The following is a 15,320-nucleotide window of genomic DNA, read 5'->3' on the forward strand; positions in this document are numbered from 1 at the left end:
GGCATGTAGTTTCTATTTCTAGCATTAAGTAAACAAATGCCTATGTGTGACTAATGATCGACTCCCCACAGTTACTCTTCCTCTGTTCATATTGAGCATGTCCCCGAGAAGCCTACAGGAGATGTGTGAACTGTTTAGAGATATCCGAGTTGGTTGTGATCATATAAAGCTACTTCTTTGAAGGTAGCAATTGTTAGGATCAATGTCTATGGCTCTTGCTTTGTGGTTTGGTGGTGAATTGGTGGAAAATCCTTTGAAGTAGTTGCGAATTTGCTATCGGGGGTTGATTTTATCTCTGTTTCCAGCGTCATTAAGGGACTTTAGATTTGAAGTTCTTTACTTTGGGTACAAAAATGGAGAACACTGTGTCGTGAGGTTTAGGTTCATTGACCAATGCGGCAAATACTTGTTGGACCTGATTTGAGGTAAAATTTTCCTTTTATCAAGGTCCTCATGTAAGCAGCTTGCTGTAGCTTTAGTTTTAGCCCTTGAGCTGGATTTTGCAGTATCCTGTTTCACAATTTAAGTGGAAGAACCAGATCCTCGATCTTCTTGTGGTGTGATATTTTAAAGAGAAGGCAATATCTCTTTCTTTGTTGATGCCTTGCCCCTTGCATTGTAGGTGATTGATGTTCTGCACCATGGAACACCCAATTTTTCCAAGGTAACCACAGTTTGGAAGTTACAAACTTCAGTGTTGTTATAGGTTCTTTTTGCCTGTTTGATTGTTTTATTTCACAATTAATTTTACTTAAAGCTGTTGGTTTGCAACCTTGTGTTTTGTTTTTTTATTTTTTTAATCTCAGGCCAAGCCTAAGGAGAAGCTTGGAAGGATGTACGACGTGAAGGATCCCAACTCAATGATACACATTTTGCAAGAGCTAATTTGGATCTTGATTATGGATATTTAGTTAACCTTAATGATGTAAATGAGGGGACTAGTGCTTCAAATGGTAATTTATCTTTTGACATGGAACGATTACGTGATCGAATAGCCATGAGTTTAGTAAATATTTTAGAATGCTTGTAATTTTCAATAATAATGTAAATCTTGTATCGGTGCATATGTGACTATGTTTATTATAATGAAAGTACTCTTTTTAATTGCGAAAGAAGTCCACTTTGATATGATTTTTTTATTTATAAATTTGTTCGTACGTTTGTATCACATTATTCTCAATGCAAACATGCAATAGTGACAATCATTGTTTCCTTTTTTCAATTTTATACAAATTAAAATAAAAAAATCTTAATAGGTTACATTAAATGACTTTTCAAATATATATTTACCAAATAGCATTTTCCCAAAAGCCTTTCTCAAGGCATTTTTCAATTATAGTTTACCAAACAGCTTTTGCATTTCATCAAATCCCTTCAGACCAAAGACGTTTGCATTTTGCTAAAGGCTTTTCCCAAAAGTCTTTCCAAACGCAGCCAAAGTCACGTGGGGAGGGGAAAACTTGGAGAAGTGGGGATGGTGATGTCAGCAATGGCATCAGCAGAAAAAGTTGGGGAGGAATGAGGTGACGTGGGAGAGCCGGTGGAGATTAATAGGGCCCACAACAATTCAAAATTTTATTTTATAAGAATAAAGACCCAAGGGCATTTTAGTAAATTGACAAAATGGGTACTAATAGTCATTTGGCTCAACCGACTGGGCAAAAATGATGTTTTCACATTTAGAATTCGAACAAAGCTAAATTTGCGTGCGACGATTCTCGGTAAAACGAGTCAAAGTTTGACGATTCAAACTTAACTTTTTCGGGACAAACGCCTCGAATAGCCAATCATCGACTACTAAACCATCAAGATCAAAATTTTATTTTTCACGTTGGATTTTATAATTTTTCCTATGGATATTGAAATTCCAGGATGTCACGAGTCCAGGCCGGTTTCCAGACGGTTCCATTAGACCGGACACATGTAAAAAAAAAAATCTGCACCATTCCTAACATGGAGCACATGAGCTTGGTTACTTTCAAAAAATAAAAAGAAGTATAACTAAAAATACTTCTATAGAAGAGAATAAAAAATAGAAAGTGCTTATAGCTTCTCATTTTGATAAAATTTTTTAGACACCTTTAACAAGTAAAGAGCGGGTAATTTATAAAAGAAAACGATAGGTCAGGTCCTGAATAGTCCGGTCTTAGGACCCTAGAACGGGAAATCGGACCGCTCCTTCTAGAATCGAAAATTGGACCACCGGTCTCGGTTTGGTCCTGACGATCCCCATTTGGGTGGTCCGATTTGCTCGCCCCTTCTAACAAGCAAAGCAATAGAGACAGGGTCAGAGACAGAGACAGAGAGCTTTGAAGAGAATATCGGTCCTCATGTCATGAATTCAACGTTCAAAGGCTTCTTCAGTCTGACGTTGCGCTCTCTCTTCCCAGTTTCTTGCCCGATTTTCCTGAGAGTTCCTTCACAAAGCTGCCCAAACCCAGAGAGAGAGAGAGAGAGCCGGGGCGGGGGGTTATTACATGGATATGGAAACAGAGCAAACGAAGCAGATGCAACTCCAAGCTCTCATCTTTCTCTGCACCATCACAGTTGCCTCATCGGATATACTGCCGGGATCTGCTCTCCATGCATCCGAACCAGCTCGAGCCTGGCCGTCGCCGAAACAACACCTTCTCGCTTGGCTTCGCACCTACCAAACCCACGACCAATCCGCCAACATTCGTTGCAGCCATCACATACTCTGGAGGAGTGATTGTCTGGTCTGCAGGCCATGGCGCCACCGTGGACTCTACGGGGTCCCTCCAATTCCTTCCCTCGGGTAATCTCTGTCTCGTCAGTGGCTCGGGAATCGTCATTTGGGAGTCCAATACAGCCGACCACGGAGTCTCCTCTGCGTCTCTCGATGATTTCGGGAGCTTCTCCCTCAAAACCGGCAATGTCTCCGTCTGGTCCTCCTTCCAAAATCCCACTGACACCGTCCTGCCGGGGCAGAACTTCTCGGCGGGCATGGTTCTGAGATCTGGGTCCTACTCTTTCACTCTCCTCGGGACTGGCAATCTCACCCTGACGTGGAACGACAGCACGGTGTACTGGAACCGCGGCGTGAACTCGTCGGTCGACGGAGACCCGTGGAAGATATCCAACCCTAGGCAGGTTCTGAATTTCTCTGTCAAGTTGAGCTCGCCCACTTTGGGACTGCAATCGATAGGGATTCTGTCGGTTTCCGATCCGATGCTCGAAAGCCCCGCGATTATGGCTTATAGTAGTGACTATGTAGAAGGGAGAGACATGTTCAGGTTTCTGAGGCTGAATGGGGATGGGAACTTGGGGATTTATAGCTCTGCCAGAGGGAGTGGAACAGCCACCATGACTTGGGCGGCTGTGCCTGATCGATGTCAACTGTTTGGTTATTGTGGACATATGGGGATTTGCTATTACAGTGAATACGACTACGAGCCTTCCTGTGAGTGCCCATCTAAGAATTTCGAGCCGGTCGACGAAAATGATAGCAGAAAAGGGTGCAAGAGGAAGGTGGAGATTCGAGATTGTCCTGGCAATTACACTATGTTGGAGCTGAATCACACCCAGTTCCTGCAGTTCCCTGCACAAGATCCTGCGGAAGCGAGCGGATCGCAAGAAGTTTTTGCGGCTAGCTCGTCGTCTTGCCAGATGCATTGTTTCGGAAGCAATTCTTGCGTGGCATCGACTTCCATGAATGACGGAACGCGCCACTGTTACATCAAATCACTTGGCTTCCTCGGCGGGTATAGTGCTTTGATGCTCCCAAGCACATCGTACCTCAAGGTCTGTGGACCCGTGCTCTGGAACTCACCAAATAATGGCAAGACCAAGAGCAATTACTCAAGATTGTCTGTGAGTGTTTTGATTCTTCTCGTTTTGGCTTCCCTTCTTGGGTTCCTTATGTTCCAAGGTGGATTATGGCTGTGGTGTCGCGGTAATGGAGCCAAGTTTGGGCGGCCATTGCCGTGTTATGCTCTTCTGGAGTATGCATCGAGCATGCCGGTGCAATTTTCCTTCAAGGAGATACGGAGATCGACAAACGGTTTCAAGGACAGAATAGGAGCAGCAGCAGCAGGAGGATTTGGTGTTTACTATAAAGGGACTCTGACCAACGGGACCGTCATCGCGGTGAAGCGGCTTGAAGGAATCGAGCGGGGCGAGAAAGAGTTCCGGGTTGAGGCCACAAAAATCTGTTGTACCCACCATTTGAATTTGGTCAGATTGATTGGTTTTTGCTCCGAGAGGACTAATAGACTCCTGGTGCATGAGTTCATGAAAAATGGTTCCCTTGATAGCTTTCTCTTCACTGCAAAGGAAAATCCGGGCAAGCTACTGAGTTGGAATAAGAGATTCGCCATCGCCATCGGCGTCGCGAGGGGAATCAGGTACCTTCACGAGGAGTGCCAAGAACCCGTAATTCACGGCGATATAAAGCCGGAGAACATCCTTCTGGATGAGAGCTACAATGCCAGGGTGTCGGATTTCGGCCTCGCAAAGCTTTTGAGTCCAGGCGACAACACCGGCCCGGCTTCGCCCAGCATTGGAGGTACGGGAGGATACTTAGCCCCCGAACAGCTCGCCAACCAGCCTGCGACGCCAAAGTCGGACGTCTATAGCTTCGGATTGGTGCTATTGGAGACTGTGGGCGGCAGGAGGAACTTCGAAGTCTTGGCCGGAACGGACGGGAGGAAGTTCTCTGAATGGGCTCGCGAGGAGCACGGAAAGGGCAACGCAAGAGGGATCATAGACGAGAGGCTTCTGGAGGATGATTGGAACGCGGCGGATTTTGACCAAGCGAGAAGAGTGGTGGCGGTGAGCTTCCGGTGCGCTCAAGAACAACCTTCGTTGAGGCCAAGGATGGGAAGAGTAGTGCAGATGCTTGAGGGAGCCATGGAGGTTGAGAGACCACCACCACCACCATCTCCAAAATCTGCTGATGAATTATGTCTGTTCTTAACGTGAAGTCAGCTCATTGTGAATGTGGCTGCGCAAATCACGCGTAGATTACGAGGTTTAATCGTCGATTTATATGAACCGGCCTGTTCATGCTCTTCTTCAAGAGAATGTGTTAAGTAAGATGATTCGAATAACTGATTGAAATTAAAACCATGCGATGTTTCGAGTCTGGCCTTCAAGTGATGGAAAACGAACGAGGTTTAAACCTGCTATGAACCAACCCTTAAATTCAAGCAAAAGTGGGTAAAGGGAAGATTATTTAACTGGGAAATTACCTTAAACGACATCTTAAATCGCGAAAATTCAAAAGGATTTCGTTAAATTATATGATTACGAAAAGTTTATCGTTTTCAATGCACGGTCTATTTGGCGCGTGTTAATTATGATCATTGCATTAAAAGGTAAATGGTTTCTTAAATAGGCATGATTAACGAGCGCGCGGAGAGTTCTTTTTCTTTTTTTTTTAAAAAAAAGGAAGCAGCATAAAACGACATCTCTCAGCTGGCTCGGATATAAAGAAACGACATCACTGACCCATAATTGCTCGGAGTTCAACAAACCCGATTCACGATCTCAACAACCGAATCGAATCCCCTCCGTGCGAAGCTGAATCCGAAACCATTCGCCAATCAACAAACACCAAATCTACCCAATCAAAGCCACAATCACGAATCGGGCAAAAAGTAAGTTGAAATCGATCCGGCCCACTCCCACTACGCGCAACTGGGGAACTCCGTCTCTCGCCGCTCTCGCCGCCGCCGGCTGCCCGCCATGGCCGAACCCTCCGCCGCGGTCTCTTCCCGCAGGCCTCTCGATTTCTCGCCCGATTCGCCTCCGAAGCCTGCTCTCTCGCCCGATCAGTACAAGTTCTGCGCTGAGGCCCTGAGAGCGCTCAAAGAGAAACTCCAGATGCCCGAGAGGATCTTGCAGGAGTTCGGTCACTTGCAGGTTCCATTTCTACTTCCTTTTCCTTTCGTCGTCGTCGTCGTCGTCGTCGTCGTCGTTGTCGTCGTCGTCGTCGTCTTATTTCATCCGATTCCTCTTGCTTGGGATGAAGAATTTTAGAGAACTGTCGAACTGAAAGACTCTTCGGTTGCGATTTCCAGTTTGTATGACTATGTTATGCGCATTCTGGAAATTTTCGATTTGAACTATTTAGCGGTTTCCGAATGTGGTCCTGTTATATGTTCAGATGCAAACTAAAGTTATTTATTTATTTCATGGAGCTGATTGTTGGGCTTGTCATGTGTTTGCTCTCCTACAATTTAGCGATTCATGTTATTGTTGGCGGCAGGCAAGCAGAATAAGGCCATCTGAGATGATGAGGAGCTGTACCGTCGCTCTGGATGTCGTCAATTTGAGCAAAAATCGCTACACAGATGTTGTGCCATGCAAGTATCAACCTTTTGATCTGAATACTCAGTCGTGGATTTATTGCATGTCCTTTGCAACGTGTTAAGGTTTTTATGTTGCTTTCTGGTGTATTGATTTCAGTTGACAAGAATAGAGTTGTTCTGGACCCATGTAAAGATTACAGGCCTGCTGCGAGGGGTTACATTAATGCAAGCCTCATCACGGTGAGTTGGTGTTCAGGAAAGTTCATAAGGATGATTGAATAGTCTTTTCATATTCAAATTTTTATGGATCCTCGTATCAGGCTTCATCAAGTAAAAACATTAGTCAATTCATAGCCACACAAGGCCCATTGCCACATACCTATGAGGACTTTTGGGAGATGATACTCCAGCATCGTTGCCCGGCAATTGTCATGCTTACTCGGTTGGTTGACAGCTACAGGGCATTTAATTCCGCAGGTGTCAAGGTAGTTTGGTTTTGCTAGCTGCGCACTCATTGCTTTTCTTATGTTCTTTCCGTATATCATGCGTACTCGTTTTATCTACTTTCAAGATGCCTTTAATCCATTAGCGGTAAAAGTTAACCATGCCTTTGGCAATTGCAAAAGAGAATCAAGGTTCATGTTTGAAGAATGAAATTATGATATAAAACAGAAACGAGCTAATCTATCTTGTTTTTGGATTTTTCCATTGATTTGTCCAGCCATAATGGTGCTTTTTATTTAATTTCATGAAGATTGCATGGCCCCAAAAAGTCTGAACGATCTTTTAGTTTAGCCAATGAGCTTTAAAATCTGAGGCTTCAGAGCCTAAGTTTTCATTTCTCTGCGTTCTGGGTCCTATTCCGTAGCTAAATAATTGAGAGAGTTCGAATGTGACCCAAAAGGACAATAGAAATTTAGGGCAAATGCTGAATTTATGCCCCGAAGACTGGAGTAGATGCAAACTAGGGACCAATATCGCACAGTAAAGTATAAGGGACTAAAGCCTCATGGGCTAAACTTTAGGGACCTCAGCTATATTCCATTTTATTAATCACTTCCTTAGCTTGCTCACACCCCGATCCACCCTATATCCTTATGTGCAGGTTCAAGTTCTCTTGACGACAGTTGATGCAAATACGTGACATATCATGGAGTTGAAAAGTCAAAAGAGTATTATTATACAAGGGAGGGGTAACAATGAAGTATTACTCAACAGAAATTCAATTTCAATTAGAGATGATTCTAATCTACTATTGGCTTCTGTTAGGTAACGACCATCCTAAAAGCAAATTCAAGAATGCGCAATTCCAAAAACCTTTCCATGCGGTGACATTTGAATACTTTCGGGTCAAACATGCTCTATAGTTGATGTATTTGTTAGAATTGTCCGACTCAAAAACTTAAGTTAATAGGTGTAAGGAGACTATGTGAATGTAAGGTCTTCTGAAATCCTGTAGACTTGTGCTGTGGATATTGTAAGAACCCCTCTTATGTACGAGTCGGATAAGTAAGGATACGTGAAATTGACAAACGAGAGCCCACATATGCAAGATAAATCGGGGTGGAATCTAGCTTTGATACTACCTTAGAATGGCTAATCCAAGAGCTTAAATTATTAGGTGAAGGGGGACCACGTGGATATATGGCCTGCTGAAACCCCGTAGACAAGCGAATCGGGATACTTTAACAGCAGTCTGCTTCATTTCTTTCAAGAAAGAATTTGGAACGTTGATTGATCAATTTGGAGTGTAGTCTGGAAGATCATAATTGCTTGTGCTTATTATAGTACTATTGTTGATAAAAAGCATGACTGACAAACAATTACCAGACATAGTTTCAATGCATATCTTTTTAAAAGGTTCATTAATAAAGTGTAAGAAAAGTAGTTTTACTAAATATATGTTATTTTTCGCCTTTAAATTGTGGCAAATGGGAAAGGTTTGTTTTAGCAAGGATAAATAAAAGATAAAAAAGGAAAGGCTTCTGCATGTAACTCCTAAATTCCGTTTTTCAGGTGACATTCATAATGTTAATGCATGCGTCTTATCATATTGAAAGTTGAAAATCATATGACGTGCCTTTCTTTTTAATAACTTCTTGTGATGGGTAGTATGGTTTTGCAAACATCATCTTATTCTGATACAGGGTAACCTTTGTTTAAACTCAATTTACAGATGGTCAAATGTGGAGATTATTTTCAGGCAGAAGATGGTCCGAGAGACTTTGGAAATATTTGTATCGCAACTAAATGGATAAAGAACACTGATACTTCATTGGTGTTGCGTCATTTGGAGGTGAATTACAAAGAGGTAGGACAAATTGTTTGAATGAATTTGCTGAATCAAGTCATGCCGTAGTGGTGGGACTAGGCTATGATCCAGTATTGCATTGCTTCTCAAGTCCTGATAAAATTTTGGAAGTTTAGTTCCATTTTGAACATAAATACCCTATTTATGACAGCTGTTTCACAAGCCTTTGTTTTGAATGGCAGTCTGCTCAATTTTTTACTACTAAAATCGCTGGAAGATTTCATCTCATTAAATATCGTAGCTGAGATTACTACTTCTGCTTTTATTTTTGTTTAATCCATCCATGACCATTGGATGTTGGGCATAAAACAAACACATGGTGGTTCGGGTCACTTTTAGTATGGGCTGAGGATACATAAAGTCAGTAACTATGGAAGGGCCTTGGTCCAAGCTTCCAATGACCTTCGACTGTTACTTGAGTCAAGCCCATGTTACCAAGTTTGGCAGTTGTCTTAGATTACTTAAAAGCGTGTCATATCTGATTGCTTTTGGGTCTGTCCGACTGGGAATTCTCTCGAGTATTATTCTGTAAGTTGGGTTAAGATTTAAGGTCTATAGAGGTTAGTAGGCCACATGGTGTACCATTCTTGTTTAATTAATGTTCAACTCCCAACTTTTTTATCAAATAAGCTCATTATTTATGTTAAATAGAGCTGATAAGTGGAAACAAAATGTTGTTTTGTACCTTTGAAAGGAATGAACAATTTTTACAATGAACAATTGTTTTCCTTGGTACGCCTGTTCTTTTGCTATTATCAGGACCACAGTAACAGTATGTCTATGCTCTATTTTTTGGAGTGACCTCCTGTTTGGTTCTAATGTCTTTTACGTTTTGGTGTTATTACATTTTGTTGTAGACCGAGGAGCCACCTATGTCTGTTCTTCATATTCTATACCCTGATTGGCCTGATCATGGAGTTCCGGCAGATACAATCGCCGTTCGTGAAATTTTTAAGAGAATAAATGAGATATCACCGGATATTGGCCCAATAGTCGTGCACTGCAGGTTGCGGTCATGTTTGATTCAGAGTACTCCATTTTCAATAAATGCCTTTATCTGATCCAATCTTCCTCTTTTTTTTCTTCTTTCTCAGTGCAGGCATAGGGAGGACTGGAACATACTGCACAATTCACAATACCGTGCAAAGAATTCTTGTTGGCGACATGTCTTCTTTAGATCTAGTCAATACCATAAGCATTTTTAGGTCTCAGCGAATTGGAATGGTTCAAACGCTGGTAAATTATTCATCTTGACTCTGAGCTCTTATCATCTTTTACGCTTTGTACATAAGCTGGTGTTCTGCTTTAAGTCCTGTATTAATCCCGTCATTAGTTGTCATACACCTATTTTTGTCCAAGGCTCAAGTTGTGCTGAGTTGACTGAGAAAAAGCAAGTACAGGCAATGTTCAAGCTTTATGCACTCAATTAGTTCCGGCAATAATGAGTTGAAAGCAATTCTTTCTGCTTTATTTTCTTATTAATTTATATGGCAATCTTGTGTTTATCTCAAGAAGAAAGGGATTTTATTTCTTCATTCCTTTTTTTTTTTTTTTTTATGGTTGGACATGGAAAATTTCATCCCCATCTCATTTTGGTTGATCATGTTGTACATTTGCTTTAATTTTAGGAGCAATACATGTTCTGCTACAAAGCTATCATTGATGAATTGGAAGATTTGATCTCCTAGGTCAACTACAAGTAGCTGAAAGTTGTATGCCTGCCTTACATGTCGTAAGTTTGTGTTCTTCACCAAACTGTTCATTTGCACAATATTCCAGATCGATTTTTTACCCTATTGTTGTTCATTAGCATTGTTAAATGATTTTTGTTATTGTCTAGATTCTTCAATTTGCTTTTCGGAGACAGTCATTCGGAAGATGGTCAACTTCCTGTTGCTTTCTCGAGAAGTTGAAGGCAATTCAGGTTTAAATTTTTCCCGATCTGCTTCCGAATGGGTTGAAGCACTATCCGCTGGGAGTAGGGCCATTTTCATTCCTTTCTCATGGTCCCTTGGTCATTAATCGTTTGAAGGTAGTAGCAATAACTCGTTGGCTGCATTGTTACGTCGTACTAACTTCCTGGTAGATTTTAGAATCACCGTGATGTTGTCTGCTGTGAGTTAGATTTTGCTGTATTATGCAGCATATTCATAGTTCATGTATATGTTTCTGTTACTTCAGTCTCCCTGGGGTGTGCTCAGCTGGTGATGTACCAAAGGTACGGACTTTCAGAGCCAATGGCTTATTGTTGTGGATGTGAAAATCAGAAGAAGGGTTGCGACCATTTTAAGTCCTCCAAGTGTGCCGTTTCTTGTTTGGTGCATGGTAGTCCTCTTTTATCTTTTTATTCCGATGTAGTCATCTTGGTTCCGGGATCCTAGAACCAATTCTTCCATCATTTTCCATTTTCCACGGAAATCAAGTTGATCCATTTATATCCTGGACGAGTGGTATTACACCACGTTTCTATGGTTAGCTTTTATGGCTTGAGTGGTGGCAAATGGAAGTATATGTTTATAAAACAAAAGAGACGGTATGCACATTTGCTTCCTTTTTTTTTTTTTTTTTCCTCTCAAACAGCGATGTGCAAAAGGATCAAAAAGTCGCCGTCTTAGACCAAAGTATGCTTGAACGACGACTCTACCTGCTTCGTCTTTGGTGATGTTTACTAGCACTAGTAGGAGTAACGAATAGTTGATTCAGGGTATGGTCACAAAGAAGTATATTTTTTTGGGAGTTTCTTTTTCTTCCAACCTGAATGGTCTTCTTTTTGACTGGACCTGACCGAAACGGGCGCACTTAAGTCAGCTTCTTGACCGCGTAAAAGAAAATCGTCTGCGAATCTTAGATTTCGTTTCTTTCGTCCGTGAAATGGTTAGACCTATATTATTGTTTATTAATTATTTTAATCGATTATTTTATGAAAAATATTTTGTAAATTATTGATTTTATAGGCAAAACAATTTTTCTTTTTTTTTCTTGTGGGTTTTTTTGTTTTATTTTGGTTTGGGGGGAGGGGGAGGGGTTTGGCGTGGTTTGTGGTTTCAGCCTTTTGCGGACGGTAGAACGTAAATAACATATGTTCGACGATCTGTTCCGGAAAACGAGTGATTGGGCCACGGCGTCCTCGTTTTCGCTTTTACAAGATTCAAGGGCATGGAGTCTTGGATGGACGCTAATGATCTTTGTTAAGCCTTTTCCGTTGGCTCACTCACCTTTAGATGATTGCACGTTGCAGACCACCGAAACTTCCCTCAAGTTTCAGAGGCTAATGTCAAAACAAGCCGAGCGAGATGCCGTGTAAGATCCCGAACATATTTTTTTTTCGACTTCAATACATAACAAAAAGAAAAAAAAAAAAGAATGGGTTTTAACTGGGGAGAAAGTTTATATTGATTTCAATGGATGGAACAAGCTAATTTCATTTGCAATTGCCTTTGGTGTGGCCCCAAAAGTGGCCTGTTTCGGCCATCCCTTTGGTGTCCCACGACCCAGAGTCATTTATCATCCAAGAGGGTTTCTTACATCTGGGAGAGAGAGAGAGAGAGAGAGATGCTAAATGTAAACATCATTTGACGTTCTCGACATTTGCAGCAGAGACATTTTCAGGTGTGGCTGGTGGAGAGACGTCGGGAAGTGGAGATGGAAGCAGAGTCAGGGCAAGAACGCCGCTTGCAGCCGCTGCGATCGCTCCGACCACGAACGCCGGCAAGTTGCCTCCTCCAAGTAGTTCATCGAATGGTCCGCTCGTCACTGATATCACCATCTGTCGAACAAGTCAAAAGGAAATCAAGCAATCCCATCATTCCTAGTAGTAACTCAAGTGCTCTCAGTCTGTGAATTCAAACATAGCGAGTTCAAAACGAAGTAGGGTTTCCGTGGAAATTATTGAATTTCGAGTTCTTCACAAGGATGGTGTCCACTGTCCACCACATGAAGTTGGGTTCTTCCAACTAGCGATACTAGGAAACTTCAGACCATACCTGTGGCATCACAATGGCGAGATTTAGCACCCCCAAAGATAGCCCTGAAATTGGTCATCATAATGTCAACTTCCCTATCAGATTCAAACCATGCATGACTTAGTACTATGCAAAAGTTAATCGGATGACGGCACACGCTTCTGTACCTTGACCTGTGCCGGAAGTATTGGAGAATATAGATGCCAGAGCAAAAGGAACGCTGCAAGTGACCTGCAATTTCAAAACCGCCACGACTCCTTGATTAGGCTCGATCGAACTGTGCCATCGTCGATATTTGGGCTATCGAGCTAGAAAGCCTAGACTGGCTTGAAGAATTGTGCATGATATTTGCGCGAGTTCGGGCAACAAGTTAGACCCGACCCGGTTTGATCCGGCTGTGCGTGGTCATTTTTCGTGCTCAGAGTTTGAGTGCGGAATCCCATGAAATGTCTAGGTTCTAGCTTTTGAAGGGTTACATATTCTGTAGAGTCATCGTCTATCTAATGGTACTTACACTATCCTCTTATTCTTTTCTGGCACTCGCTCAAAATTTTAGCTACCAATGACGGCGCACGCTATGATTATTTCTTGTCCAATTGATCCACTTGTTATAAAATGCAAGACAAGAGTTAAGAAGATGAAACAACTTACAGCGAGCGGAATGCCCATCACTGCGAAAAGCACCAATGCAGCGACCTTCACCCTGACGGCCGGAGGCAAGGCTTCGCTAATCGAGCTGCCACCGCTGCCACCTCCGGGCATGTCGGGCGAGAACCTCCGCTGCCTCTCAGCCAGCTTGGCCACCAAAATGGTCAAGCACAAGCACACGGCCAACAGGAAATTCACCAGCCCCCAGAGCCTCTTCACGCCGCCAGTCCCGCGAGCCAAGTGCTCGATGGCCAGCGACGTCAACCCCGCAACGACGGAGTTGAGCATCAACCCCAGCGCGCCAGCCCTCACCCCCATCCCGTACAACTGCCCCTCGTTGACCGTCCCTCCATAGATTTCCCGTCCCATCCAATCCGTGTCGAACAGCAGGAAAGGAAACCATGCGACCCAGTTGAGGCACGTCACGATGAGCAGGGTCCACATTGGCCTCTTCATGCTACGCAGTGCCCCGAATATCTCCTTTAGGAACGGCCCGCGACGCCGCTCACTGCCTGCCGGCTCGCTGGCCGGGTCGGCGCGGAGCTCCGACAAGGGGGGATCGTGGACGGTGGAGAGGGCGAGGGCGGTGAGGGAAACGAGGAGGGCGATGGAGATGAGGAAGCAAGTCTTGAGGTTGGCGCAGTAAACTTCGCAGGCGGCGGTCTTGGTGAAGGGGAGGAGGTGGTGGAGGTTGGGGTAGGAGCCGGCGGCGTAGCCGAGGATGTTGCCTACCGCCATGAAGAAGGAGAACAAGGCGTTCGCCGCCCGGGTCTTCTTCTGGCTGCCCGCCGAGAGGTCGGCCAAGAGCGCTCGGCATGGTCCCTGTCGATCAGTTAACGCCATTAGCGTATATTTAAAAATGGTCTTATTAAGAAGTGCTTTGTTAAGCATCAAATATTTTGACTTTTCGATGAATCCCCTCGATTGGAGTATAGCTATATTCTCAGATAGGGTTTCGCTAAGGCTCGTGTTTATGTTTCACAGTTCTGACTTTTAAAATATTATCTCCAGATGAAGACATTTATGATTGAAGATGTGGAAGGAGGAGGCGTTATTCACCTGCAACAGGTTGTTGGCCACGTCGAGGATCCAAAACCCGAGGACGAACACGGCGACGGCGCGGGGCTTCAGGGTCCTGTTTTGGCCGTCGCCGAAGAGGTGGCCGAGGTCTGCGGCGTAGCCGATGAGGAGGACCGCGAGGGCGACGAGGGAGGCGCCGCCGGCGATGAAGGGGCGGCGGCGCCCGAAGCGGGAGGTGCAGCGGTCGCTGTGGTAGCCGGCGACGGGCTGGACGATCATGCCGGAGATGGGCCCGCACAGCCAGATGAAGGCTGCCCACTTGTGGCCGATGCCGAGCAGCTGCACGTACGGCGTCAGCAGCGACAGCTGCAGCGCCCACCCGAACTGCACCCCGGCCGCGATGGCCGCCACCGTGACCATCTTCCTCATGGGGCTGGGACGACGCCCCCACGGCTGCTGCTGCTGCTGAGGCTGCTCCTCTTTGTTCGCTGCTTCTACCTCCATTGTCTCTTATGATTCTCTATCTCTCTCTAAACCTTTCTTCCTCACTTTCTTTCACTCCCTTTGCGTTGCTTGGCTCTGCTTGCATGGGGGTTGTGGGGTTTTTATAGGGGGGGAGGCAGGGGAGCGGAGAAGGGGTGGAGCCGACCGGCAACCGGCGCCAAACTATTTCACCTTCTGCTCTCTCAGCCTTATCCAGATTGTTATCTTGGCTGTTTTTACTGGGGGGTTTTCGAAATGATGCTCCATTGCAGAAGTCGCGTGTCCGGTCTCACCGAGTACGACGTTGTCTTGACAGGTGTGGAGGTGAGATGAAGCTGCTCTTCCAAGTGTAAGAGGATCGCCATTAATGAAACGACATACTCCCAGTCAAGCTCTCTCTCACCTCTCTCTCTCTACCAAAACTCAACCCCGTTAATAACTTCTACTGCTAGTAACATGATATAAAGATAAGGCATACTTCAATGCAGCTCGTCCCTTTCTGCTCAACAGAAGAGGGAAAAAGACACAGAGAGGCAAATTTGACCTTGGGATGATTAAATGATCTCCCGTCAGAAGTAGAGAGAGTGAATTAAGTTAAAGTTTATCCGAAAGCTTACGCACATG

The 15,320-nt window shown here is 44.1% G+C and overlaps 3 protein-coding genes across 5 annotated transcripts; 2 read left to right on the forward strand and 1 right to left on the reverse strand.

The window, feature by feature from the left end:
• The first annotated feature begins 2,398 nt into the window (after positions 1-2,398).
• Positions 2,399-4,959, forward strand: LOC115755526 (G-type lectin S-receptor-like serine/threonine-protein kinase At1g34300). Its single transcript, XM_030694967.2, is given in 2 exon segments — positions 2,399-2,618; positions 2,620-4,959. Coding segments are annotated over 2 exon segments (2,463 nt in total). The 5' UTR covers positions 2,399-2,477; the 3' UTR covers positions 4,942-4,959.
• Positions 4,960-5,463: 504 nt separating this feature from the next.
• On the forward strand, positions 5,464-10,877 carry LOC115755498 (protein-tyrosine-phosphatase PTP1). 3 transcript variants are annotated; one of them, XM_030694921.2, is made up of 9 exons: positions 5,465-5,883; positions 6,230-6,326; positions 6,430-6,512; positions 6,593-6,757; positions 8,449-8,583; positions 9,441-9,589; positions 9,678-9,819; positions 10,212-10,315; positions 10,424-10,877. In XM_030694921.2, the coding sequence occupies exons 1-8, from the start codon at positions 5,707-5,709 to the stop codon at positions 10,269-10,271; spliced, it is 1,008 nt and encodes a 335-aa protein (XP_030550781.1). In that variant the 5' UTR covers positions 5,465-5,706; the 3' UTR covers positions 10,272-10,315; positions 10,424-10,877. The 3 variants fall into 3 exon arrangements, with proteins under 3 accessions (XP_048130747.1, XP_030550781.1, XP_030550780.1); XM_030694920.2 differs by having other exon boundaries at positions 10,212-10,295; XM_048274790.1 differs by lacking the exon at positions 10,212-10,315 and having other exon boundaries at positions 5,464-5,883.
• Positions 10,878-11,947: 1,070 nt separating this feature from the next.
• Positions 11,948-14,823, reverse strand: LOC115755525 (sucrose transport protein SUC8-like). Its single transcript, XM_048275206.1, has 5 exons — positions 14,253-14,823; positions 13,197-14,015; positions 12,713-12,776; positions 12,567-12,610; positions 11,948-12,349 (listed from the first exon to the last, which is right to left on the reverse strand). The coding sequence occupies exons 1-5, from the start codon at positions 14,715-14,717 to the stop codon at positions 12,152-12,154; spliced, it is 1,590 nt and encodes a 529-aa protein (XP_048131163.1). The 5' UTR covers positions 14,718-14,823; the 3' UTR covers positions 11,948-12,151.
• Positions 14,824-15,320: the final 497 nt, after the last annotated feature.

The sequence above is a fragment of the Rhodamnia argentea genome, chromosome 2 (assembly GCF_020921035.1).
Source record: "Rhodamnia argentea isolate NSW1041297 chromosome 2, ASM2092103v1, whole genome shotgun sequence".
NCBI lineage: Eukaryota > Viridiplantae > Streptophyta > Magnoliopsida > Myrtales > Myrtaceae > Rhodamnia > Rhodamnia argentea.

Bases quoted from the DNA above. Each gene is read 5' to 3' on its own strand.
- LOC115755498 (XM_048274790.1), top strand. From the start codon at position 5,707: ATGGCCGAACCCTCCGCCGCGGTCTCTTCCCGCAGGCCTCTCGATTTC. The intron at 6,513-6,592 runs GTGAGTTGGTGT...TCCTCGTATCAG, and splicing joins TTAATGCAAGCCTCATCACG to GCTTCATCAAGTAAAAACAT. The intron at 8,584-9,440 runs GTAGGACAAATT...ATTTTGTTGTAG, and splicing joins TGGAGGTGAATTACAAAGAG to ACCGAGGAGCCACCTATGTC.
- LOC115755525 (XM_048275206.1), bottom strand. From the start codon at position 14,717: ATGGAGGTAGAAGCAGCGAACAAAGAGGAGCAGCCTCAGCAGCAGCAG. The intron at 12,611-12,712 runs GTACAGAAGCGT...GACCAATTTCAG, and splicing joins TACTTCCGGCACAGGTCAAG to GGCTATCTTTGGGGGTGCTA. The intron at 12,350-12,566 runs GTATGGTCTGAA...CTTGTTCGACAG, and splicing joins TCGCCATTGTGATGCCACAG to ATGGTGATATCAGTGACGAG.